The sequence below is a fragment of the Penicillium cataractarum genome, assembly GCF_028827025.1.
Source record: "Penicillium cataractarum strain IBT 29864 chromosome Unknown utg000002l, whole genome shotgun sequence".
Taxonomy (NCBI): Eukaryota; Fungi; Ascomycota; class Eurotiomycetes; order Eurotiales; family Aspergillaceae; genus Penicillium; species Penicillium cataractarum.
Genome location: NW_026622738.1, coordinates 2,292,780 through 2,318,940, shown reverse-complemented (window position 1 = coordinate 2,318,940; position 26,161 = coordinate 2,292,780). Strand labels below are relative to the sequence as shown.

At 51.3% G+C, this 26,161-nt stretch overlaps 6 protein-coding genes across 6 annotated transcripts; 3 read left to right on the top strand and 3 right to left on the bottom strand.

Moving 5' to 3' along the window:
• Nucleotides 1–1,182: 1,182 nt before the first annotated feature.
• On the bottom strand, nucleotides 1,183–3,704 carry N7496_002903 (uncharacterized protein; the record flags this gene model as incomplete). Its single annotated transcript, XM_056695834.1, has 2 exons — nucleotides 1,183–2,993; nucleotides 3,050–3,704. 2 exons carry the CDS (start codon nucleotides 3,702–3,704, stop codon nucleotides 1,183–1,185), a joined length of 2,466 nt encoding a protein of 821 aa, XP_056558046.1.
• A 512-nt stretch (nucleotides 3,705–4,216) lies between these two features.
• Nucleotides 4,217–5,231, top strand: N7496_002902 (putative pyrimidine 5'-nucleotidase; the record flags this gene model as incomplete). Its single annotated transcript, XM_056695833.1, has 4 exons — nucleotides 4,217–4,366; nucleotides 4,413–4,458; nucleotides 4,523–4,948; nucleotides 5,053–5,231. The coding sequence occupies 4 exons, from the start codon at nucleotides 4,217–4,219 to the stop codon at nucleotides 5,229–5,231; spliced, it is 801 nt and encodes a 266-aa protein (XP_056558045.1).
• A 422-nt stretch (nucleotides 5,232–5,653) lies between these two features.
• N7496_002901 (uncharacterized protein) lies at nucleotides 5,654–9,862 on the top strand (the record flags this gene model as incomplete). The annotated part of the gene is made up of 2 exons (XM_056695832.1): nucleotides 5,654–6,079; nucleotides 6,158–9,862. 2 exons carry the CDS (start codon nucleotides 5,654–5,656, stop codon nucleotides 9,860–9,862), a joined length of 4,131 nt encoding a protein of 1,376 aa, XP_056558044.1.
• An 863-nt stretch (nucleotides 9,863–10,725) lies between these two features.
• Nucleotides 10,726–12,233, bottom strand: N7496_002900 (uncharacterized protein; the record flags this gene model as incomplete). The annotated part of the gene is made up of 2 exons (XM_056695831.1): nucleotides 10,726–12,041; nucleotides 12,116–12,233. 2 exons carry the CDS (start codon nucleotides 12,231–12,233, stop codon nucleotides 10,726–10,728), a joined length of 1,434 nt encoding a protein of 477 aa, XP_056558043.1.
• A 763-nt stretch (nucleotides 12,234–12,996) lies between these two features.
• Nucleotides 12,997–15,262, bottom strand: N7496_002899 (OSTA/TMEM184 family protein; the record flags this gene model as incomplete). Its single annotated transcript, XM_056695830.1, has 7 exons — nucleotides 12,997–13,156; nucleotides 13,220–13,575; nucleotides 13,659–14,696; nucleotides 14,767–14,854; nucleotides 14,922–14,975; nucleotides 15,033–15,050; nucleotides 15,147–15,262. 7 exons carry the CDS (start codon nucleotides 15,260–15,262, stop codon nucleotides 12,997–12,999), a joined length of 1,830 nt encoding a protein of 609 aa, XP_056558042.1.
• A 338-nt stretch (nucleotides 15,263–15,600) lies between these two features.
• On the top strand, nucleotides 15,601–25,344 carry N7496_002898 (uncharacterized protein; the record flags this gene model as incomplete). The annotated part of the gene is made up of 2 exons (XM_056695829.1): nucleotides 15,601–15,656; nucleotides 15,798–25,344. 2 exons carry the CDS (start codon nucleotides 15,601–15,603, stop codon nucleotides 25,342–25,344), a joined length of 9,603 nt encoding a protein of 3,200 aa, XP_056558041.1.
• Between the last annotated feature and the right edge of the window lie 817 nt (nucleotides 25,345–26,161).

Genomic DNA, 26,161 nt, shown 5'->3' with positions numbered 1-26,161 from the left:
GTTCATATTAGACATATCAAAAAATCGATGAGTAGGGCATCGTCGAAAGCCCCATTGTTATTTGGTTTGCTTTTTCCGCCTTGGCTTTATTTAACGACCCCGCGGGAACCTTCTCTTTCCCCTTTCTCCCCTTCTTCCCCTTCCCACCATCCCCATTCACCACCCATCACTCTCGTCTCGCGTGGTTTAAGACCATTATGATACTGGGCTTTGCCATCCATCAACAGGATCTTTTTATGTTTCCGTATCCTCAATGGGTGCTCCCCTAAGTCCCCCCAACCCCTAGGTCGGCGACAACACCCTCCCACTGTTTATCCGTGAGGTTCATTCCTCGTCTCTTGCACATAATTTGAGATATTCTCCACCGAAGCTTTCTGCTACAACGGATGCCGGTCTGATGGGAGTGGATGAAGGAGAGATCCTCAGCGGGCACAATCAAGCAATTGAAGACCCCAGGCCCCCTGTAAACCACTAACCCCTTGAAGGACTCCTTGGCGAAGAACTTCTTCACCAAGGAGTATCCCGACCAGCTCCAGCCATTACCAGGTTTTATAGCAGATAACGTGAGATCATTGCGAACTTGAGGAACAACCTGATTATTAGCTCCCAAGGTTAGTGACTGTATGATCTCTCTACTTTCAACACAGAATGCACACCCCATCCATAGGCAGCTCTCGCAAATGATGACACAATCCAACTCGTGAACCAAAGTGACGAGAAACATGTAGTCTGACGCGAGCTATGGACCACAAGACACCGTCATTCTTCTCATTGAGTCCTGGTGGAGTAGTGCTGATACACATCAAAAAGGTTCAACGTTCCAGACAATTAGACCCCCGTGTCTCGAACGCCAACGAAAGCGCGAGATATGACTAGGAGATACTGTGACAAAATCTTCAGAGGCTTGATTATTATTTTAGACTCGGGCTTGAAAGACGGGGATGAACGAGCTGGTAGAATAAGAATGCCGGGAAAACACTGGTCAACGAGCTAAATGCTTGAATTAAAGAATTCGATTCGCATCTACATCTACTTTGAATATCTCTAGCAAGAACGACTAGCTCAATGAAGTTGTAGGTTCAGCACATCATGGTATTAAAATGCATCGAGATGAGAACAGTACAAGGCTAACGGAATGAAATGCACCGAATGCTAACCCATTTAAATCAAAAGATACGCCTGTTAGTAGCGCGACGGGGCACGCCGCACCGAATCCGCGGGCCCATCCAACGCCATGCGATTTCCATCATCAGCTTCGTAATATCGTTGCTCCCGCACGTAGTAAGGCCGTTCAACGTACTCGCCCCGTTGCCGATCCTCCACAAAGACGCTCACGTCGCGACTAGGCCCACCGGGACGAACACTGCTGACACGCTGGACAACTTCCATGGGCTCTTCGTACCGAACCTGTTGTGGCCGTACGCTTGCAGTGCGAATGACTCTGTCTAGAGGTGGGGCATGCTCCCCTACGTATGCCGGTCGACGAGGGACGTATTCGGCAAGTTGCACGTTGTCACTGGGAGCGTATGGGTCGTGACTTTCCAATGGTGCTGCGTGTGCTCTTCGTTCTCCGGCGACCGGGCGAGCATAGTCCGAAACCACTCTTCTGTATGTCGGCGGGGGTGGAGGCATCTCCTGCACGTATCTGTGCTCACCATAGGGATCCTGTACGACGGAAGCGGCTCGAACACTGGCTGTACGGACAGGGACGTGATCACCGTATACATCGGCCTTTGGTGCCCGTGACATTGGTCTCGGAGGAGGCGCCATAGGCTGCATCCTCGGGGCTGGGACCATCTCGAAGCGATTACCGTGTTCATCGACAACAAAGCGGCGTTCGGGTGCAGCCATGACGCGTACCGGTGGATGCTCTTCGTAATACGGGTCTTGATATGCAGACTGATGATCGTCATCCACGGTAATGTAGCGAGGTCCATATGAAGAGGGGACTTCTTCGTAGTATCTAGGTCGCTCTTGAGGCAACCTTTCCACAACTGCATAAGATGCAGCCCGGACACCACGGGGATCGGCCTCGACATAGCCACGATGATATTCAGGTTGTCTAGCGTACTGCATAGTAGCGACACGGCGCAGGTCGGTGTCGTCACGAACCACTCGCCGGTCGCCCAGTCGAGAAATTTCCCGGTGTGTTCCTTGTTCGGCAGGAATCTCATGATAAGGATTCGACTCGTAGACTGGGCCACGCACGGACTCATGCCTCTCGACCACGGGAGTGTATTGTGGTGACGCAATGTCAATATACACTGGCCGTTCTTGAGGTTGCCGGCTCGGCATCACAGCCGGGTCATCAGCAAAAGGCGGGGGTGAGACTGGCTCTTCTTTAATGTATGCATCGGAGGGTCCAGCAGTTTGAGTTTTGTGAGAGACCAGGCGGGCATCTTCTTTCCCATGTAGTTTTCTTCGCTTTCGGGACATGATTTGAGGAGCTGGGCCACTAGGGCTGGCACGACCAGAGTCAGGGTCCGAGTATACCTGTTCAGATCCGCGCTCGGGCCGTCCGCCTCGAATCTGTTGAACTGAGGGGACTTTGGCAGTCGCCAAAGGAGACACTCGTGACGGCCGAGGGGCAGCCGGGGAGGTGATGTGGTTCCGAACTACCTTCACGTTGCTTGCAGGTGAAATCACGCCCTGCATTCCCTGTGTTTGGTCGGCGTATCTGCCTCGATCACCGCCGATTGCCATTCGCTCGTAGTCTCGTGGATCAGGTGGGGGTGCCTCTGGTGCTGGTGGAGAGTATTCTGGTTCTTCAAGTGCATCCGCTCCTTCTAACTCATGGAGAGGACCGGTGACTTTGGGCTGTACAAGGAGTGTTGGCTTTGGATGATTCGGGGCGCCCTGGTCAACAACAGGGTAAGCATCATGCATTTCCTGGTCAGATCCCGGTCGGTTCAGAGCTTCCAGTCGTTGCAACTCATCTGCGTAATGATCTACCGGCACCCGTGGAGCAGCGGCCACCGGCTGAGCTGGAGCCACTGGGGAGGGCTTTCGGTGATCCCCAGCGGGCTGAGGGGGGAGTCGGGTGCTCTACTGGAGTAGAAGGAGTTTTCGTCAAAGGAATCGTTCGGCCCAATGACTTCAGAGGGGTCACTCAATGAAACAGGTCGCACGATCTCGAGTGCACGATCTAAAACATCCGAGACATCAAAGTCCGGTTTTGTGTCTTGGATCGCGGGTTTCTGTTTCGAGTCATGCTTCTTCTGCTCTAACTGATCCCGTAGTGTCCTTTCCACCCTTTGTCGTTGCAATTGAATCTCTGCCCGAACGAGATCGTCCGACTTGGTCAAGAAGATAGGATCGATTTCTGAGGTGGGTTTGGAAGCCATTCGGAAGGGGGGTGCTGCAGCGTTTAGAACCGATGTTGACGGCGCATTGCCTGTTGTGGGAGGAGCCTGTGAGCTTTGGGGGCGTTGGGCCATGTTGGCTAAAGGTACGTTGTCTGTAGGAATCCCAGCAGGTTTGCTTTTCGTTACCTGTTGGGCTAAAGGGCCATTTTGGCTACTCCTCGCCGCAGGTTTGCGTACAAACTGCTGGGGGACCTTGAGACGTGGGTGAGAGCCCGCGAAGATCTCATCACTGATTTTCAGAATGCGCTCATATTCTTTCAATTCATCTGCACTTATGGGTGCCGTGGCAGACATCGGCCCTGTTGGAAGGTGAGTGGTGGATCCATGAGCAGTAGCCATGATCCCAAAGGGGAGTGTGTAGAATAATGGATTCGAGGAGCAAGGGAATAGATCAAGCTTGGAATAGCTATCCTCGGAAGGGGATGTGGCTACAGAGCAGATCTCCTTAGCATACCACCCTAGTAGATTGAGCAGAGGTGAATCTAGAAACTCCCAAGCTCTCAACTATGAGGGTGTGGCAAGATCGAAAGGAGAAAAAAGTTGGTGAGCTTGTGACGATCCGCTTTTCTGCTTTTCCGCGCGCCACTAATGACGATTAGGTAAGGCCAGACTTGCTCCGCGCTTGGCGGGACTCGGACAGCGCCAATCACAGGGAAACGTGGGTGTGATTCATTCGCGCGCGTTTATGACATTCGCTGCCCCTCGCTCTTGCCTACGCCCCTGCGATTCGTGCTTCCTCCATGCATCGCGCTTTCTCCGGATTCTCTGGTCGCCAGTTATCTCGCCCGTTTATCTTTCCTCGGTCTACGATTAAGCCAGCGTTCTTCCAAGGGGCCTGTCGGAGTTATACAATGGCGACCAGCAACGGCGCAAACGGAGTAACTGACTCACGGCCTGTGTTCTTCTTTGACATTGACAATTGTGTGAGTCAGAGGATTGGTCTCAAGTTTGAATTGATCGGTCTTGCTGAGAATGAACGTTATCGCAGCTTTATTCGAAAGGTTCGAGGCCAATGTCCCACCAGATCAACCAATGCAATACTGACAGGCGGGCGCAGAATGTAACATTCATGATGAGATGCAAAAGTTGATTAGTACGTGCTCTTTTCTTCGCCCTACTGCGCGCTCTGCGACTAACGCCATGTTTTCTGTCTTCAGATAAGTTTTTCGTCAAGCACCTCGACCTTACCACGGAAGATGCGCACATGCTCCACCAAAAGTACTACAAGGAGTATGGTCTCGCAATTGAGGGTCTCACTCGCCACCACAAGATCGATCCGCTCGAGTTCAACTACGAAGTCGATGATGCTCTTCCCCTCGATGCTATCTTGAAGCCCGACCCCAAACTGCGCAAGCTACTGGAGAGCCTAGACACAACCAAGGTGAAGCCTTGGCTACTCACGAACGCCTATGTGAGCCACGGGAAACGGGTCGTCAAGTTGCTCGGGGTGGAGGATCTATTTGAAGGCATCACCTACTGCGACTACGGCCAGTTACCGTTGGTTTGCAAGCCCAGCCAGGAAATGTATGCGAAGGCGGAGAAGGAGGCCGGTGCTCCCAGCACCGAGTCTTGCTATTTTGTTGGTAAGTCGCTGGATTCCTACATCGCTCACTGTTGGCTGTGGCTCCTGGCAGAACATGTCGAGAGCCGGGTTATTGTCCCCATGCTGACCACTTCGACCCTACAGATGACTCACACCTCAATTGCAAACATGCCGAAGCACGAGGCTGGACTACCGTTCACTTGGTGGAACCCTGTACACCTACTCCCCGTATCCCGGCTTCGAAATACTCGGTCTCAAGTCTGCACGAGCTACCGGCGCATTTCCCTGATGTCTTCAAGAGCCAAGGGGCTGATGCGGCCTAGAGTATATACGACACGATGCGTACAGCAAGATTCATTTTCTATAGAGACTTTGGAAGCAGCTTTAGATTCATGGGCGCTACGAGTATATAATTGACGACTATTTTTTTCCCTTCCGAAGACTTATCGTGATAGAAAAAATATACAGGATCACTCAAAAATATATAGGATCACTCATTTCAAAAACTCGTGTAGTTTTGACCTATGGAAAGTCTTGTCTCTCCTGTGGCCGTGATTTATAGTTCTGGTCGCACCGCGGCAAGTCCGGTTCGGTGCCTTAGGCTCTTCACGATCGGCGGCGCGTGTTGCGGCGGACCTCCTTACTGTAGTTGCTTCATCCCTAATCGTCTGCCACCACCCACCGACAACCACCATCGGCCCATCTTGAAAGTGCTAGTCGTGGGACATTGGCCCTGAATCTCACGATGACTGGTCAAGAGATCTCACTCGGCACGGTGATTACGTTGACCGACGGACGGCAAGCTACTGTTCGTTTCATCGGTCTCACCCACTTCGCGAATGGAGAGTGGATTGGTGTCGAATTAAACGACGCCACCGGCAAGAATGACGGTGAGGTTCAAGGAGAGCGTTATTTCCAATGCGAGCCAGGATTTGGCATGTTTATCCGTCCAACGGCCATTGGTACGGTACTTCAACAACCATCGCGGGAGAGTAAACAAACCGCTAGACCCGGTTCCAATGCGACTACCGGCAGACAATCCCAGGCAGGAATCGCTGCAGGCGTACGAAAACCTGGCGCATTACCCCCGACAACGATTAAGCGGCAGAGCACAAATGCAACTGGAACCCCGACCCCCGCGCCAAAGGTGGCCGCTAGACCATCGTTGAGGGTATGTCCCTTTTCCTTTGTCTTGAGCGACTGCATTGTTTCAACTGCGCGACTCACTCGGATTTATTATATATTTTAGTCTCCTACAAAGTCTCCTACGAAACAATTATCCTCTTCAACGGCGCCCTCCAACCGTTCATCGATCGGCGGTGCTCCACGTACCTCCACTGTCGCACCGAATCGTCCACGATTAGCTTCTACGGCAAGACCCTCCATGGGCCAATCTGGATCCCAAGCAGCCACCTCAAGGGCGTCACGGCCGTCTGTCTCTGGAGCGACGAGGACATCACGACCAGGATCGCAGAGTACCGTTTCGGCCGCCGGTCTATCCAAGCGCCCTTCGTTGCGACAGGTTGCTTCCGCAAAGGCCTCGGACGCTGGCGAGACGGGAACAAGCGGACCATCAGAAGGACCTACCGATGCAGAATCCCTGGACAACGAAGAAGGAAGCCCTCGAAATGATGAACCCGCGCCAACGCCGGCGCCGGCAGCTGCGCCTGCGCCCAGGGCGTCAAGGCAGTCTATGACAGCTACCCGCCCTGCGGCATCTCGACCAGGAGCTACGCCGGCTACGAGCCGCCAAACACAAAATGCTGCTGCTGCTCGAGAGCTGGAGGAACTCCAGACCAGGCTGCGAGTCATGGAAAAGAAACGGGCCGACGACCGCGAGAAGCTGAAAATGCTAGAACAGTTACAAACGGAGCGTGACAAGTTCGAATCGATTATCCAGAAACTCCAAGCAAAGTACCAGCCGCAGCAGATGGAAATCACGGAGCTGCGCAAAAGTTTGAAAGAAACCCAAGGTCGTCTTGAACATTTGGAGAGGATGGAAGCTGAGCACGAATCCCTTATGGAAATGGCCACCCTGGACCGAGAAATGGCAGAAGAAACCGCCGACGCCTACAAGCACGAATGTGAGACGATTCGATCAAAACTGGAGGAGCTTCAATTGGAGGTTGAAGTACTGCGAGAGGAGAATGAGGAATTTGGCCAAGTTACGAGCCCAGAAGAACGATCCAGCCAAGGATGGTTGCAGATGGAGAAGGCCAACCAACGCCTTCGGGATGCTCTGATCCGGCTCCGGGACATGACACAACAGCAGGAATCGGATCTCAAGACCCAGATCAAGGAGCTTGAAGAAGACCTGGAAGAATATGCTGCCGTCAAGGCTGACTATGAAGCCACAAAGGAAAAGCTTCTGGTCGCAGAGACTAACGTCGACGATCTCAAGCAACAACTGGAAACCGCATTAGGAGCTGAGGAGATGATCGAAGAACTAGCCGACAAGAACATGCGTTATCAGGAAGAGATAAATGAGCTCAAGGCTGCCATCGATGATCTGGAAGCTTTGAGAGAGATCAGCGACGAGCTGGAGTCCACACATATCGAAACTGAAAAGCAGCTTCAGGACGAAATCGACTATCGTGATACCCTTTTCACCGAACAGCTTCGCAAGATTGCGCAACAGGACGAGGTGATTGAGGACCTGGAGTACACACTGTCTCGCTTTAGAGAACTGGTTACCAATCTGCAAGCCGATCTGGAAGATATGCGGGCATCTCAACAGATCACCGAAGCAGAGGCCACCGACTTGACCACCCGGTCACGAGCCATGATGGATTTGAATATGAAGCTCCAGGCATCTGTGTCAAAGGCGCAGACAAAATCAATTGACGTGGAGCTCAATCGCATGGATGCCGAAGAAGCGGCCAAGCACTTGGCGATCGTTAAGCTTTACCTTCCCGAATACTACGAAGGCGAGCGAAACTCGGTTCTTGCTCTTCTTCGCTTTAAGCGTGTCAGCTTCAAGGCCAACGTTATGAATCAAACCGTCCGCGAGCGGATTGCTGAGCAATCATCCATCTCCACTCAGGAAGAGATGCTGCACGCGCATGAGGTATCTGAGCATCTCTTGTGGATTTCGACTGTATGCGATCGCTTCGTGAATTACATCAATGCTTGTTCGCCGGAAGATTTCGGCAACATCAAGGTGGCTTTATTCGAGATGGAGCCTGTCGAGCGTACCTTGAATTTCTGGATCGAGAATCTCAAGAAGAATGAAGTGAATTCGAAAAAATTCGCAGTTGAGCTGCAGCGCTCCATTGCCCTACTTTCACACTTGACGGAGACTCTTCTTCCCTCCACCCCAGAGATGTTTGCGGAAGAGTTGTGCATGCGTGCGAGTATGTCTCAATCGTATCTTGACCATATGGCAGCCGTCGTTGCTCGGTTAAGATCTTTGGTACAATCTAAGCTTCTGGTCCCCGCAGAGGGTAGTGAACCCAGCGAGGAAGAATCTTTCGCATTGAAGCAATTTGACTCGTTTGTGTCTCAGGCCCGTGGATTCAAGGTTGCCATGGGCAAGGTCTATCGCTCGCTTGAAGATCTGCGTACCAGGTCTCTCGCCCTGTCCAAGGAGGCCGATGAGCCATTCAAGAAAATGGAAGCTTCGACAAAGCAGCTATCGGAGCTTGCTCGAAAAATATGCGAGAGTGTCATTGCTGCCACTAGTGACGAGGGCCGTACTGAACCTTACTCCATGGAGGAGCTTTTGGATAGCATGTCTCAGGCGGCGACAGCCTTCACACAACCTTCTGATGGCACCGCCGAATCTGATGACCCGATTTCGTTGCTCGTCAATAGGCTGCGCGATTTGAGTGCCCAAATCGAAGAGCTTGACTCAATCTCAGGGGATCTCTCTCGTACAGCTGAGTTCGAAAAGGGACCTTTCCCCTGGGTCGCCCGATCGGAGGAACTGAAGTCCAACAAGACAATTTCGCCAGATGCTGACGAGGAGATTCGTCGCCTGAAGAATGAAGTTCACGAGGTCTCCACCGCTCTTGGCGTGAAAGACAACACCCTCGAAGAACAAAGTATTAAGATTGAGCTTCTTGAATCACGCATGCGCGAGGCGAGTAAGAGGGCTGCCATGGTAAAGGATCTTGAAACCAAGATCGAAGAGATCCAAGCAGTGAGCTCGGAACTCGAGAAAACCGTTGACATGCAGAAGAAAGAACTTCTTACTGCCGAGGCCGAACGCGATGAATTCAAAGCTCGCATCGAAAGAATGAAGCGCATTTCTGGAACTGCGGGTGTCTCGACTCCTGGCGGCGGCATCGTGATTGACAATGAGGCTTCGCTGGCCGCGATGCAAGAGAATGAGAGCCTTCGTGCCGAGGTCCAAAGCCTCCAGGCGGCGGTGCGTTTCCTGCGTGAGGAGAACCGTCGGGCGAACCTTCTCGACCCTTACTCGGTGCAGCGGACGACCGACATGCACGCATGGTTGGATGCACCCCTCACTCGGACTGCTCCCACACCAGAGCAGGAGAAGATCCAGCGCACAGCTCTTGAGAGCCGGGATGTCCTCACTCACCTCCTCAGACTCACAAAGGACTCTCGAGTGTGCGAGCTGAAATCTAGCATGGTCTCATCCACCGGCGATGAGGGCACCGCCAGCCGTACCACATGGCGTCCGTCGAAATCTCGTCTCCGATACCAGGTTCTTCAGCAGCGTGAACACTACGAGCACTGGTCCGAATGGCGCGACGAGATCGTTCACCACGAGCGCGAACAGGACCGACTTGCTGCTGCCAAGAGGGAGCGAGCCCTTCGCGATCGTATGCCCAAACACACTCATAAGGCTTCTGTTGAATTCCCACAGGGCTTGGGTCATGGTATGATGGGCCGAGCATGGCAGATCCTAGGCATGCAGAATGGTCATCGCAAGACTCCGTCAACCAGTGAAGTCGGTCCGGAGGGAGTACACATCGTATCCTCGGAATAGATTTGCTTTCTGTTGAAGAGATCTGGGCTGTGGCTCAGACCTAGCTATTCTGCCTTGTACATTATTGCATTCTTACGAGAGACTCTTCTCTTTTTGACTTGATTTCGTGTGCGGTTCTCCCGCTTTTGACAAGATACCCTCACTGCACATACTCTGCTCAACATATTGTGACATTGTCTTTATTTCAATTCTATGGATATAGTATGCCACACTGTGGTTCTCAATATGATCTGACGATTTCCATCTCTAAGACTGTGCTTCATTCCTTTGTGTCAATATATATTTTGAAATTCATGCCAGTGGATGGATCGCCCCCAATGATTATGAGACACTGGAAGGTTTGTAGATGCTCCCTCGTCGAGATGTCCTGCATTAGTTTTCTCTGATCTTGACGGCCATGAACGTCAATATGGAAGGTAACGGGCCTCTGTTCCTACCTACTACGTACACCACCATGGAATTGTGCTTAGGTGGAGACTTGGTCGCCAGAGAGATAATGAAAATGGACACAAAGCCCTAGAGTATATCCGCGGATACAATCAACAACGCCACGATATATACAGGTGACTTGCTTAAAACTACACAACACTTTCCAGAGCGTCAGAGATACGAAAGCGAACGTAGTACATGACTGACAGTTGTCCATCTTTTCATTGTTCAATTAAAGCCCATCATCCAGCGTGCTACCCATACGAGGCAGACTTATTAGCTCCTTCACCAACACTCAAATCAGGCGAAGAACGAGAAATACACAAACAATTATCCAGCAAAGGGGTATTCCAAGCATGAAACAGAGTGCAAAACAATGAAATTATTTCGAATGACTACCAAAACCAGCATAGCTGGTGGATCGACAAGGATAACTAGAAAGCCACACCAATAGCAGAGCCTCGATATTGAGGTACATTATTAGAGAGAGGGGAAGGGTACGGGTAATGTTGTCTCCGGGTTTCGAAGGTATTCGGATGGCCGAAGCCAGCTTCAAGATCTTTCTCTGCGTTGGAAGATGGACCTTGCAGCGAAGTTCGAGGAGTAGTCCCGTTGGTGAACGTGCTCGAGATCGAAGCATTGGGCCGTCGGGCCATCGCACCACCCGTGATAGTAGTGATAGTTGAGTTGACGGTGGTACTGCTCAAAGTGCGGGTTCTTTCCCAGTCAAACCCATTCTCGCCGGCAAGTGAGACTTGCTGGGGTCCAGATGGCTTGGTGGGGAAAATCCATTGAGTCACACGACTGGGAAGTGGTACCGAGGCGATAGTCTTTCGGTTCTCAGCTATAGAAGGACGACGCAAGGAAGAGATTCGAGATGGCATGGTACGCGAGCTGGCTGTCGATGGTGAATCCTTGAAAGATGGTTCGTCTGTGGGTTCATCACCATGTTTCGAAGTCGTAGGGGTTCGAGCGGTGTCGTCTCCCGATACCCCGTTGCTGACATGGATAGACAGCTCGGTGTCTAGGGTGATGTTGCTTTCCTCAGATCTTGATCTGACATGGGTAGGAAGGGTAGGAACGACAGGAATAGCAGGAATAGTGGGTATGAAAGTAGGCGTTGGTATCGGCTCCTCTGGTAGAGGAGGCTCGACTGGGATGACGGTACAGAAATGTGGAATTAGAGCACTTGCAACACGAACTGGCCGTGGCGGTTCAATAGGCACTTCCATATTTGCAAGCGACCGGCGATTTGCAGACCGGCGATTTGCAGAACCGACTGGCTTGCGAGACACGGAGAATCGAGCCTCACTGGACTGGCACCGTCGAGATCGAATTCTAGCGGGGGAAAGCACACGTGGTGGGATGGCCAGCGTCATGCGCTGGCTATTCTCGTCCACCTCGAAGGTCTCAAAGGAGGGAAGATCTGATAACCGATGACCAGATCGGTGAATACTGAGTTGGAGAGGTTGAAATTTAATCGGCGACGGCTCGAGTTGGAACGACTGTACCCGACGAAAGTCTGAAGGAGCGCTAATCTTTAATGGTGCCGTAGTCTGTCTCTTCCAGGAGATACTTGCTCGCCCAGATGCTCGCGAGGCGAGTTGCCGGCCTTCTCCAAGCCATGACGAGAGGGAATTGCGAGATTGATGACGGATACCCGGACTGGGAAGGTCATCGTACACCACCAACTTCATTGGAGGGACGAGATGAGGTTGGTTATGGCATACCTGCATCTCTCGTTCCACTCCTATAGATCAAGAGGCGTGTTTTGTTAGTTTATAATCTTTTGCTGTAGTTTGATCACCGAGGCCGATTGTATACCTCTTCCCTCCGTTCGTTGGCCTAGTTGGCCTTGAGACTCCATGCCCGACAAGCATTCCCAGCATGACCGTACCCAGCCGGTGACCAGGGAACTCGCTTGATCAAAAGCCAGCGTCATGGCGGCCAGCGCTTCGAATGTTTAATCCATCGCCTTCCCGGAAGGCGAGATAGAATAAGAAAAAGACGTACAAAAAGAGAGAGAAGAAGGGAAGAGAAAAAGAAGCTTCTCAAACTGTCACCAGGACAAGGAAGAAAAGCAAACAGAGACCATAAAAGCGTCGTACGAGAACTGGCAGGATGGCATGGACCCCACCACCAACAAGATGAGGAGCCTATTATCCAGCCGTGCAGAACAGGCTTCGTGACTCGTCCAGGGGACCATCCATGGAGTCAGACGGGCGGCCGCTAAGGATGCGGGACTATACTCAGGAAAGCAATTCATCCTCGCGACGGCTGGCCAGCACACGCGATCGCTGGGGGGTGATGATCTAGCGGAGTCGGTTCGCACGTCTCATTCGTCGGGTCCCTGTGGAGTTGTCACATCCTTTTGCTTATCACCGAGCTTTGCTAAGTATAGCGGGGGAAAGTTGGGCGCGTAAAGGAACACCGGCCCTCTGCGTTGGCTCTTGGCTCTCGTGTTTTGATTTCAGGGGACCGATTCGAAGAATCATCGAGGAACTGGAGGTCCATGAGTTCGTTTCATGTAGGGTTTCCGAGAGTTTCAAAACTGGCGACGAATCCCAGGTTGGCAGACTCGTTCTCGTTCTTCTGTCAACCGCAGGCCCAATCTACTGTAGTACTGTACACAACGCTAATCGTATCCAAAAATGAGGGGCCATGCTTATCGTGTTCGAATCATGAAAAAAGTACACTACAGAACCCTATTTGCCCCAAACATTATCTTCTTCCAATGCGCTATAAGCCCATTGTGAAGGCGATCGGTCTTCTTCTTCTTCCGCCTGATGAACGGGCTCGGCTGGGACCTCCCTGATCGGAGCTTCGGCTTCAGTCTCCTCTTCGATTGGCTGTCCGGTCGGTCTTCTAGGAAATGGAAATGGGGTCAACGGAATGATTCCTGCTGGCCAGTAGTCCTTTCAAACTTACGAATAATGTCGGGTTTCATCTCCCGCCCAAGCGGATCCAACCTCTCGCTGTGCCTGATTGCGGTCTGCTTCCTCAGCTTCATGGTCTTCCACCACGAGGTCAACTAGCTGGCTGCGATGCGACTGGTGGGAGCTCGTGGAGCTGGCGTTGCGCTGCAAGGGACGGGGTGTGCTCGAGCTTTTGCTTGACTTTCTAGAACTGGCATTCGGATCTCGCCTGCCTTCGCTGCCCGACGCTCGGCGTTTCCGGTGTGAACGCGACTTCTTCACATCACCTCCGCTGCCTGAATTCTGGTAGCTCCTGTGCGTAGAGAGTCGCTGATCCCGGGGAACTTCATTGGCCGTAATCACCGGGTACTGTGAAGTGTCAGCAAGTAGACTTTAAAAAAAGAAAACAAAAAAGAACAGGCTCGCCCAAAGGTAAGCACATCCAAACATACATTCCAGTCTCCAAATTCCAGAGCCCGAGCTTGGCTGAAGATTTGCTCGTCCTCGTCGTCCAACGTAACTTCAATCTCACTATGAGACCGGAATCGCTCAGTGGAACTGCGACTTCCCCTATCACTTCGACTGCGGTGACTATTGTCTCCGCCAGCCAAGAGCGGTGTGCGAATGCTGGCTTCGACCGCTTTGCTGGCCTCTCCAGGCTTTGGAATCCAATACTTTGCCTTGCCACCACGTTCATATCTCATACCGTCCATGACACGTTTGACCCGCGAATGAGACTCCGCATGCGCGATAATGTTATCGCCGGAGTCAAAGAGTCGGTAGTCGTAGTTTTCACCGCGAAGGGTCATCTTGGTGTCTTCGACCAGATCGAGAGGCCCGAACGCATCTCGAAGTGCATATTTGACCGGCAACCGAGCAGCCGAGATGGTAGGGTCGGCATAGTCATGCCACGAGAACGCATACCAGTGAGCGACGGCAAAAATGGGCATCTCATAGCAGATCAGAGCATCCTGAATTGCCGCAGCTAGATTATCGGGGGTATATCCTGCGACGTTGCCAAGAGCCCCCAACCACTGCAGGATTGACAAGAAGAATCCTTGCCAGTACGACGCGAAAATGATGAGTTTGATACAGAGGAATTTGGGGACCGGGCGGAATGGTGTGAGGTCATTGTGCAGACACACCCAGAACATAGCCAGGGAGTATAAACTGACGGTGACGCTGACGTTATACACAATGCCGGTCCATAGATAGCCCGATGCTAGGCTCAGATATCCTTCCTCATATGTGTCCGTCGCCTTCATGACGATAGAAGCGATGGCCAGAACTGGTTTTAGCCACGCATACTGAAGGATGCCGCGCTTTACGGCAAGAAACGTGTGCGGGTCGGAGATATCAAGCTTTGGGAGGACGTGGTTAAGCGGCCATGCATGCGAGACCGGCGGACGCCCATGAGCCATGATGATAAGAGCTCGCTCTCCTCCGAGGAAGTTGATTAGAAGCTGGAAAAATGTGTAGATTGTGAATGCCTAGCCAAAGTACCCTCGAGGTTAGCACGAGTCCATCCCGAAAAGCTGGTTGTCACTCGTCGTCGCATACCTCGTAGATATCACGGACTGGATCGACGAACTGAGCTGCTTTCAGCGATACAATGCTCGTCCATGATGATGCTGCATAAATTGGCACCCTGCGCCTGATCAGCTTCATCCTCTACTTTGACCCCTGAGGGCGCTAGGCTGCCACCCAATACTAACATTAGCAGTATGCGTACGACGTATCGCTGGAGGAGAGGTTTCCGATAGTTTTTGCTATTAAAGCTCGATCAGCCACTGCAGAGAGGGTTGGGTCGTAACTGAAGCTCGTACGTTTGGAACCATATGGACCTATCAATCCAAACAACATGTTAGCTCACGAGGTCATGGTAGCTGATACGGCGCAGGATCTAGAGGAAAAGCCGAGCAGAGTACTCAAGGACTCACACAAAGGACAATAGCGACGAGATCAGAGCCGAAACACCAGAGGTAATGATGATTGCTCGCGCCAGACTCGAGCCTGTACCTCCGCCAACGGGTGCTGCCATAGCTACGGAGAACATGTCGCCGATGACAAGCGCGGATAAGGAAGAAAGGCCGCGTTCTGTCAGTGTAGTTATATCATAAACTCATTTCGTAACATCTGAAAAGGCGCAAAACATGACCGCCAGAACGTAAGTGGGGAGCTTGTCAACAAGCTTGGAAAAGTTGTAGGGAGGAGGCGTGGCTCCGATGACGATCTTTCTCGTGACACCGCCCGACACCTTCCACACCCGCATCTCGCGACTGCCTTCAACAATAAAACCTCCGAATGACCGCGCGTGCACCTTGGACTCGTCGATCACGAGTCGATCTGTCTCGCTGAGACGATGCTCACGCCATCTGGCGGTTTCTTGGAGAAATGGCCAGTACTAGCTTGACGGCTACCTACTTGACGCCCGATCCAAGCTTCAATTGGTTTGTCGCTGCCGCGACCATTCTGTTTAAATCTGCAATGCTGATCTATCTAGGTTTTTTCTCTTGGAGCTCATTGTCTCCTTAATTCTGCAAGTACTCGTTATAACGGCCGCCATTGATCGTTGCTAATACTAGCAATAGTGCTCTGTTCTTTCTGCTCTATTTCAACCGGCTGTTTGCGACTCTCCTGTCCTATGGGATCCGAGCTTACACCTGGCACTACTACCGCGTTTATGTCGATATCAAGGCGCTGCAAATATCGCTACTGGGTGGTCGGATATTTTTCAAGGGAATCCGGTATCATGGTGTGAACGAGACAATCTTTATCCACGGAGGATTCATAACATGGAGGTATTGGAAGCGCACAGTCGAGAGGACGGACCTTTCACGTGCGGGACATGAGAGTAAAGGTCCAATTACCTCCGAAAAAGACCAGAGCGAAGCCATCCCTGGCGACCATTCGGATGAGAGCATTGGAGAACAAGGCGGTATCAAAAAAACGGTTGAACTCCCATGCCGAATCTCAATCACGACCTACGGCCTTGAATGGTTCATATACAACCGAACTCCAGCATATGACAGTATTCTTGCCGGCTTCGGTTATAAGGACGGAAATCCCCCTGAAGATGATGAGTCCATTCAGTCTCCGCCGGAGGCTCAACCAGAGCACCAACGCACCGGTAGTACAGTTAATGTCAGGTCGGGAGATGCTGTGAAGTCGACAGCCGACAATGTGTCTGAGCGCAGCATGGACAGGGAGCAGTGTCTTGACCCCCGAAAGACAGAAATTCGCGACTCAGAACTGTCAGAACCCGTGTCTAATCTGCTCCAGTTGCTCCCAGTCAAATTGGACTGCAAAAAAGGGGCCATCGTTATGGGGAATGAAAATACTCGATCCGTCCTCACCACAACCTTTGATAGCGCATCGGGCACAATTGCCGCGTGCAAGTCAGGTCCACTGGACCTGTACCGACAACTCTTTTCCTTCAAATTCGATCACCCGGTAGTTCAGATGCGACCAAATCCAGACTTCAAACAAGGCCAAATTGCGACTGCCAAGATTCTCAGCGCAGTAAAAGACGAGGAACCCTCTACAAAGCGTAAAAGAGGGCATCCATTCAGCTACAGGCTCCAGAAACGCAAAATATGGCACAGCATCCGTGAGCTCGTCCCGTATTTCCAAACGTCAGTGGAATCATTCCACGCCAGCATCAGACAAAATGAAAATATGCCACGAAGTCAAGCTGAATTTCCGGATGTTCGATGGGCCGGCTTGTCTCGGTATCTGGATGAAGAGAATGATGATGACCACGAGCAATGGAGCTCGGTTGAATATGGTCGATTCTCGACAATCCTTGAAAGTACTGGATTGCATTTGACGTATTTTTGGGACATCCCGGGGCGCGTCGGGCCCTCGCCCCTGAGTGCTGATCGTTCCGACCAGCACGCAGAAGCAAACATCAATAATGCTCTTCCTCCGGAATGGGGAATCGATCTCAAACTTGACGGAGGCACCATCAACTATGGGCCTTGGGCGGACAGGGAGCGCGTCGGGTTGCAAAATGTCTTTTTTCCGAATTTCTATCGAAGCTCTGAACCAGCTGAAAAATTGACCGCAGGCGTCCTGCGACAAAGCACTCTCTTCAGGTTACGGGTGGAAATCAATGAGGAGCTCACTCTTCGCATTCCGACCCGAGAGCCATCCAAGGATTGGATGTGGAAGGGCCGAGCAGATGCCATCCGAGGAGCCTCCAAAGCCAATAAGCCAAACGAGAGAAGGAAGCCCCGTCCAAAGGAAGGTGAGAAGGGTCATATTGGCCCTGATATTCGCCCTTTCGGATGGCTTTCTCTCCGTGTATGCCCTGATTCTACAATTAATTACACCATGGATATGGTGGCCTCACAGAATGGATTTCGCAATGAGCTCTCCCTGGATCTTCGAGAGTCGAGAATGTCTTCTAGCGTCAATCATGGTTTGCTATGGCAATGTCCCCGCCATTTGGTAACTTGTGACTTGTCCAACCCTCTCATTTGGAATAGTCTACGATCGTGGCGATTCACCGTCGAGAGCCAAGATCTGGAGTTGTTCCTTCTGCGGGATCACATCTTCCTGTTGACAGATCTTGTTAGCGACTGGGCATCGGGACCTCCATCTGACTACCATACCTTTGTGCCATTCATTTACAACATTGATCTTATCTTCTCGAACATGCAGCTTTTCATCAATGTGAACGACCGTAACATCATCAGCAATCCTTCTGACTTGGGGGACAATCGATTCATTGTCATCGAGGGCAAGAATTTGACGTCAAACGTCATGATACCTCTGAACAAATACCAGCCTGAGCAAAATGCAGTTGAATTCAAAGTTGCTCTTGAGGATGGAGGCGTGAACTACCTCATCCCTCCCTGGGATACGCTTCACGCTTTTCTGCCGGGGAAGTCTATGGCAACATTGGAAAGTCTTTTCATCGATGGATCCTACAACTACTTCTCAGCCACATCATCAGAGCTGATAGATACATTGACTCTCAACATCGACGGTGTCTCGCCGCGGCTTTATCTCTATGGGTTCTTGATCAAGAGCTTCATGGCCGTCAGAGAGAACTACTTTGGCGATGAAATGCACTTCAAGACTTTGGAGGAATATCAGGAACTAGCCTATGCCGAAGCACAACCTTCAAATCCCACGGGCATCAATCCTAACCGAAAATCCAACGATATGGACGTGCTGGTCCATGTCACCGTTGACAGTCCATGTGCTCTGCTGCCTGAAAGCATTTATGATAATTCAAGATGTTCTCGCATCTGTGCTGCATCTCTAGAGGTTGATTTAAGGTTCACAAACTACTACATGGACATGCAGCTTTCCATCAGTCCACTCAAGCTGGATTTACAATCTCCTCAAACCGATGGCTCCTCTGTCGTATCTGGTACCCAGCTGTTCATTGATGGGGTTTCAGCGTATGGCCATCGACTGTTTGGACTACCCCCCGCCGAGCCGACTTATGTTTGCAACTGGGACTTTGACGTTGGTCAAGTCTTGGGTGAATGCTCTACAGAATTTATCGCCTGCCTGGCGTCTGGTCTCAAAAGCTTCGACTTTTCGTTCGACAACGAAGAGAATGCGTTACACCCACTCTTTCCGCCAGTTCTCTTCGATGTCACCTTCCTGAGAGCAAACATCGCATCCATCCATGTCTCTGTTCTGCTTGATGAAATCGCTGTTATTCTTGATTCTCAGCCCTTATCCATCAGATTCAATGACTGGGCAAACTCGAAGTTCTCAAAACGGTTGAGCTTTACAGCCCCGATGATTACCATTGCTGCCGTGGAGCGTCAATCAGTTCCCCTTGCTCTACGATCGGCCGATAAGACAATATCTCCTCTAGGTCTACTTGAAATGGCAATTGGTCTCAAAATGGCGCTCCGTAAGCGGGATATCACGGAGAGTCGACGCTTGCAACAGGAGCACATCAAGGTCCACGACCAACGAACCCATCGAGCTCAATGGCTTCTGTTTGACTGGGAAGAAATTGCTCCAACTTCATCACTGCCACACGCCGATGATACGATCTTCCCTCCGACGATGCCTATCCCAGCTATGCCGGAGCCTATAAACAAGAGACACGGGTCGATGAATGCCTCTTATCGTGGGTTCCCTGCAATAGGTGCAGCTGCAAGTTCCAGGAGCTTCCTGGTGCATTCTGAGACATCGAGCCTCCGCAGTGTCAAAGCTTCCCCTAAGAACATATCTCGATCGTCTTCAAAATCCGAGCCGAGGCGAAGACCTGTTCCAACACCTCGGGATGCAAGCTGGTCCACTGTACAATTGAGCAGGGCCAAGGACAGTGCATATTCTCCCACGGCCATTCGAGATGCTAACCCTTGGATCATACCCCATTTTTCTTACTGGAAGCTGTCCTTGGATAGAACAGAGCTCCCATCGTCAATCGGCAAGGAGAATGCCCCCGAAAAGGATACTGATATTGGAACAAGCAACAAAGCAATGTTTTTGACATTTGAGGACGACCAAATAACATATACCAATCTTGCTGTCGATCTTCCCCTGGGTATCAGAGGCTTCTGCAACCCCACATTCCTTCACAGTCTGGCTTCACTGATGGATGGACTGAAGCCGAAACATCCGATTCAGATCATTGATTCTCTCCAGAAAGATGTGATATCTGACATTGTTGGCTATGATAAGGCCATGAGTCAGCCAAAGAAGTCAACATCTATTGCCGTTCGAGTGCCAACAATTCAGTTTCGCCTCGTTGATGTATCAGGGTGCCCAGATCAGAGACATGTTGAGTTTCGTGACGAGTACACGATTTCAGTGCATAACCTTCGAGCTGAGTTTCAAAAGAGGGTCGAGCGACACAAAGGAGATCTTTTGGAAGGCCTTAAACAGGGCATTACCGTTCATGTAGCGGCTGATCATTTCTGGATTTCAGTCGAGGGCAGCCGAACTGATACATTTGAAGAAAAGGCCATGTTCAATTGCGACCTGGGAGATGTGAACTTTTGGCTGGTAACTGAACCGAATATCCGTTCCCATCTTCAGATGCGAAATTTCAACACGGTTACCTCTGCAAAGTCTGTCGAACGCTTGGCATTCCTTGTTCGCCGAGCTACAACCATGTTTGACTCTATGGCATCGACTTTCCAGCACAATTCGGCTTCCAGCAAACAACGCTTGCGATTTCTCGTCTACTTCTTGACCAAATCAGCCGGCGATATCGCGGATCCCATTTTCCTAACACGCATATCCAACGTCCTTCGTATCGCTTCAAGTCACCTCCGGCAGCATGATTCATGGAAAATCATTTCCCGTATTCGTAATATCTACGAGCATTTGCCGGTGCCCCACAAGCGAGAGCTCGAACGAACATGCCAAGGCGACAATCTTCCCGTGCCATCTAATGCCCAGTCAACGGTGCTGAGGGGGTTCGATCAATGGCGAGCATGGGACCTAGCTCATGTCGATAAAAGCTACATTATGCGAAAGATCTGGTCAACTTCTGAGCCACAACCGGTGAAACCGGAGCCTTCCATGTCTCTGTCATGTACTGTGAAAACTCTCCGATTTTCTTTGGACCCAGGTCCAAGAGAAAGCGACTTCATCGTCGAGAATCTCTCGACCGTCGCGTCGCTTATCCCGAACAAGGCGATCCAAGAGGGCGACATAAAGAATAAGAAGGTTGCCACGCTGCAGTTGTACTCTTCTTCAGCTGCTCTCCGCTTGAGATGGGAAGTTGTGGACCTTGTCGAAGGAGTGATAAAGGTCATGACCCCTGTGACGTTGGACTCATCACCTCCGCCGTCTGTTCCTACCCGTGTGGAGCAGAAGCTAACCGAATTCCAAATCATTTTTGGTACGGATTTTGGATCAATCACTCTCGATGCCATTAACTTGAAGTTGGCACTTGTCTCCAAAGCTCTTCGTGGATCTCTTGTACACACCTCCCAAAGCACGAAGAAGACGAGAAATGAGGCCGTTGCTCTCCTGCTTAGTGCTGAAGGTTGCTCTTCAGAGCTCCTCAGCCAGTCCAGAACTCTAATGTTGTCGAGAATTGCCGACCCTTACTTGTACTTCTCGCTCATGTCTGATGAGAATGAATTGGAATGCAAGCAGGAATGGAAGGTCGCTGGCTCGTGCAGGAAGCTTCGATATAACATGAAGGAGGATCCGGTCAGCCTGGCCCACACCGCTGATCGTCTGATCGAAGACGAAATCCGGTACATCCGTCAGCTTGTGGACAATGTCAAACTTCCAAAGACCCAACCTGGACAAGCCTCGACACGGAAAAAACCTACCCATAACAACATCAACGTGGCGATGTTCCTCGAGGATTACCGGCTCAGCTTTAGTCTTTTGCCTTCTTTGACCTACCTGATATCGGGTGAAGTCGCCCGAATGTCAGTATTGCCCACAGAAACATCCAAAATCGAGGTCGATTTCGACGTCAAAAAGAACTGGCACATTTTCACCTCTGGCGAAGGTGACCGGGCTCGGACTCTTTCAAATCTGGAACTTCCTCCCGCCAATGGCCGAATCCTGGCAAACATCTCCTCGGCGCAGAAAGAAGTGGAAGTTGACATGACAATTGAGCTCGTTCGCTTAGAGGCTAGTGCCGTGCGCAGTCTCCTCGGTGTTTTGACCGGACCGGATGTCTCCCATCTCATTTCAGACCTCAAGCAAAATGTGGACGTGCTCCAAGCTCATCTTGGCGAGGTTGTTTCGTTAACGAGATCAAAGCTCGAACCCGAACCAGTTACTGATGATACGGTGATATTGTACAAATCTCGACTCACAGTAGCCGGATTTGAAATACATGCAATCGCGCCGGGTCTGAACAGCAACAAGTACTCAGCGGAGATGATCTTCAGCCTGGGAATGATGCAGATGCGACTTCAGAATGGTCTTGACCGCGGTTATGCCATGGAGTATCCCGAGTTCAGCATTGATGCTTCTCAAATTAGCCTTGAGTTACGCAGGCAAGAAAATTCGAAGAGTATACCTTATGGTGGCATATCAGCTGGCGTCAAACTTCAGGGAACTTCAACCGTTCGGGAAAATGGCGAGGTAATGCGAGCGTATCATCTTACCAGCAGCAAGTTAGACGTCGAGCTGTTCGCCGAGACGGCCGCGCTGGTGGTTGACATTGCCATCTACACGCAAGAACGCATCAAGACTCTGGATCTATCCCACGAAGTTCAACGCCTGCGCAGACTGCGACATCGCAATCAGCATCAAGAAAGACCTAGAACTCCCCTCGAGGCGCCAGAGATTCATGTGAACGACAATGATCCTGCGCAGGCCTTCTTGAATGCCTTTTATTCATTGGAGTTCCGAGATATTCAAGTCGCATGGAACATGTCGACGGCGTTGTCTGGTAGCATCGGTGGCCGGCAACCGGAGGACTTGATCTTCTCCATCAAACAGGTTGAACTGTCCAACAAAAAGAAGAATGCGGCCAAGCTCCGGATTGAAGACATGCAGCTTCAGATGGTACCATTCCGCGCAGACAGGAAGAAGCGCTCACTCACTTCAGCTCTCATGCCGGAATTGGTTTTCAATGTCACCTACTACTCCAGCGGAAAGGAATTGTGGCTTGCTTTCCAAGCTGCAGGGAAGTCACTTGATATTCGTGCGACATCCGAGTTTATCATTCCGGCTAACATGATACGGAACTCCATTGGATCTGCCAGCGAGGCGTTGCGTAAGGGCAAGGCTGCCTGGGCCACAAAACCATCTCCGGACAACGCCAACAAGGATCGCAGTCTATTTGGTAATAAACGCCTCCGATCTGTTTTCGTTGACGTTGATTTTGCTGGTGCCACTGTCTCTCTACAAGGGAAGCAGAGCCATGATTCTCAGACCTTGTTGACTGCTACGTTGAAGGGCAGCAGACTTTCAGAGTCAACGTACGGTCAATACGTGCAAGGGGACTCGGCCACGACCGCTACACTTCGGGCACCAGGTGTGGCTCTGAAAGTTCAATTTGAAGACAATAGCACGGACGACCCGACACTCAATGCGGAACTGAAGGTCAATCCATCTACCAATGTTCTGTACCCAACTCTCGTTCCCCTGGTCAAGCAGATGACCGCCACCGTGAAAGAGATTATGAGTGAACAGCAACAAAGCCAGCAAGGCCACCCACGAAGGCCATCCACGGCAGCAAGATTGCAACCACAGAAGTTGATGCAAGAGACCCCCTTTGGTGCACCGGACCCGAATTCCATCCTGGGACGCTGCAAGGTGAATCTTGGATTGTTGTTCTGTAAACAAGAATTCAGTTTAAGCTGCCAGCCGATCGCTAGGGTAGCTGCCACCGCGCAATTTGAAAGTGTCTACGTGACTGTCAATACGGTACAGTCGACAGAGCAGGGTCGTTTCCTTGCTCTATCCTTGGCATTTAATAGTCTCGAGGCTTCGGTCAAGCATGTTTACTCCAACGAGTCTACGGCAAGTTTCGAAGTTCAGTCCATGGTATTGTCTCTCATGAATAGCAAACACCTTGGCCGAACAAGTGGAATGTCGGCAATCCTGCGAGTGAGCCCCATGAAGGTCTCCTTGAATGCCAAGCAGCTTCAGGATTCTCTACTGTTCCGCGAGATTTGGCTACCATCTGATGATGACGAATCCGGCACCGTGTCTCCTCCCCCACAGCCCGAGCAGCCCGAGGCCCAAACGTACATCGTGCAGCGATACCAGCAGGTTGCATCTACGTCGGCGTTCCCTTGGAATACTACCATTGCTGTCGAAAAGCTAGAGCTTGCGCTTGACTTGGGATCGACACTGGGCAAAGCTCAATTTGCGATTGATAACGTCTGGGTCTCCACTAACAAGACCTCGGATCGCGAGCAAAGCATGTGTATCAATTTCGACTCTGTTGGTATTGAGTGCAAGGGTCGTATGGCGGGGATCGTCGAGCTACGCTCGCTCAAGGTTCGCACTTCCATCAAATGGCCCGAAGAGACGGCTGGACACACGCCTCTTATTCAGGCTTCGATCGCTCTCCATCACCTGCAGGCCAAGGTGTCCTTTGACTACCAACCTTTCTTGGTCGCTCATGTGGCCGAATTCGATTTCATCATGTACAACGTACGCGAGGCTGCCGGCAAAGGAGGTGAGCGGCTGTTCAGTATCCTGGAGGGCGATGAGGTTCAGGTGTTCTGTACGTCTCTAAGCGCCTCCCAAACATTGGCGCTGTTCCAAGCCTGGCAACGTCTGGTGCAAGACAAGCAATCGGCCTACGAGGCATCTTTGCGGGAGGTGGAGCGGTATCTTCGCCGCAAATCCTCTGTTCTCCCTAGTCGGATAGAAGCCCGTAGTAAGGAATTGGCCCAGAAAGACGAAGAGGCGGAGCGCGCACCTGGGTCTCTTCATACCGGGGTGGTGGTCAATATCCGACATGTCAATCTGGGGGCCTTCCCCAGCTCGTTCTTCGACAATCAGATCTTCAAGGTCGAGGCGCATGACGCTCAAGCCCGATTTGGCGTGGCGCTTGAATCCAACAAGATCCATAGCGCACTCGGTCTCACGCTCGGCCAACTACGCGTGGCTCTCTCTGGGATCAACCGCCCGCCTTCCGCCCATCTGGACGAGCTATCCGTCAAGGAGATCGCCGAACGTGCAGCCGGCTCCCGTGGCGGCACCATTTTGAAAGTGCCTCGACTGGTGGCCGGGATGGAAACCTGGCAAGTGCCCGGGACACGACAGATCGACTACATCTTCCACAGCACGTTCGAAGGCAAAGTAGACGTGGGTTGGAACTACTCACGCATCAGTTTCATCCGCGACATGTGGGAGACGCATTCGCGAGCCTTGGCCACCCGACTCGGCAAGCCTTTGGCGCCGTCAGCAGTCCGAATCACCGGTGGACCCGGCAGCGGTGGCGGGCAGGGAGGAGAGGGAGGTGGCGCAGGAGCCGAGCAGCAGGACAAGATTACGGCAGTGGTGAATGTGCCGCAAAGCAAGTACACCTACACGGCATTGGAGCCGCCCGTGATCGAAACGCCACAGCTGCGGGACATGGGTGAAGCAACACCGCCACTGGAATGGATTGGGTTGCAGCGTGATAAGCTGCCCAATGTCACACACCAGATCATCATTGTGACTCTGTTGGAGATTGCAAAGGAGGTTGAGGATGCATATGGAACGATATTGGGGAGTTGAAGCATGAAAGTAGTATGGCATTATTGGAGTTTTTTGGAGGCATGCTGGAGCATAACTCGTTGCATGATTACTGCTGGCTGTGTATACCATAGTGTTGTCGAATCCATTTGGAGGATTCTTGTACATAGCTTCCCAAATTTGACTTTTTTCCTTTCTATAAAATGTACTTTTGCCATTCAACACGGTAGAATACCATAGTTAGTTCCATTTGCTTTATCTCAAGCAGGTTAATTTAAATTAATGTATTTCTGTATGGACTCTAGTTGTCATACAGTTCTACAGTATGTATTATTAATCCATCTCTGCCCCGCGCGGGCGGTGAGGGGCGGGGCTAAGAGTGAAACGCCGTTGGAGGAGGTGGTTGGGCGGTGTTACTCCTTCGTCCTGGTGGTAAGGTTTTTCTCTCCTCCGTACTCGAATCAGACACGGCACATCGGGTGTGTGGCAAGCTGGTCAGCTTCTGAGCTCTGCAAGCTTTCTCCGGAGAACCACGGATACGGAGATGAGTCAAGGTCTAAGCAGTTTACGGTGATTTCAAATCCGTAAACCTTTATATAGGTCTCTCTAGCTAAGAAGTAGCTCTATCTTTCTATTGTATAACTGGAGAGAGAATCAACGAGGACGAGAGATTGGTAATCATACAGTATGTAAGGAAGGGTATCCAGTGGTATCTAGTGGTATCGGGTGTAATCGCACGTAACGACTAAGCCTAGGTGTCTGCCAAAAACGCACAGAAAATCCCAGTCGAGCGGGGCAGCGAAAAAGGTCCCCACTTTTTCGTCTCTTTTTTTTCTCTCCCACTTTTCCCTCCCCTCTT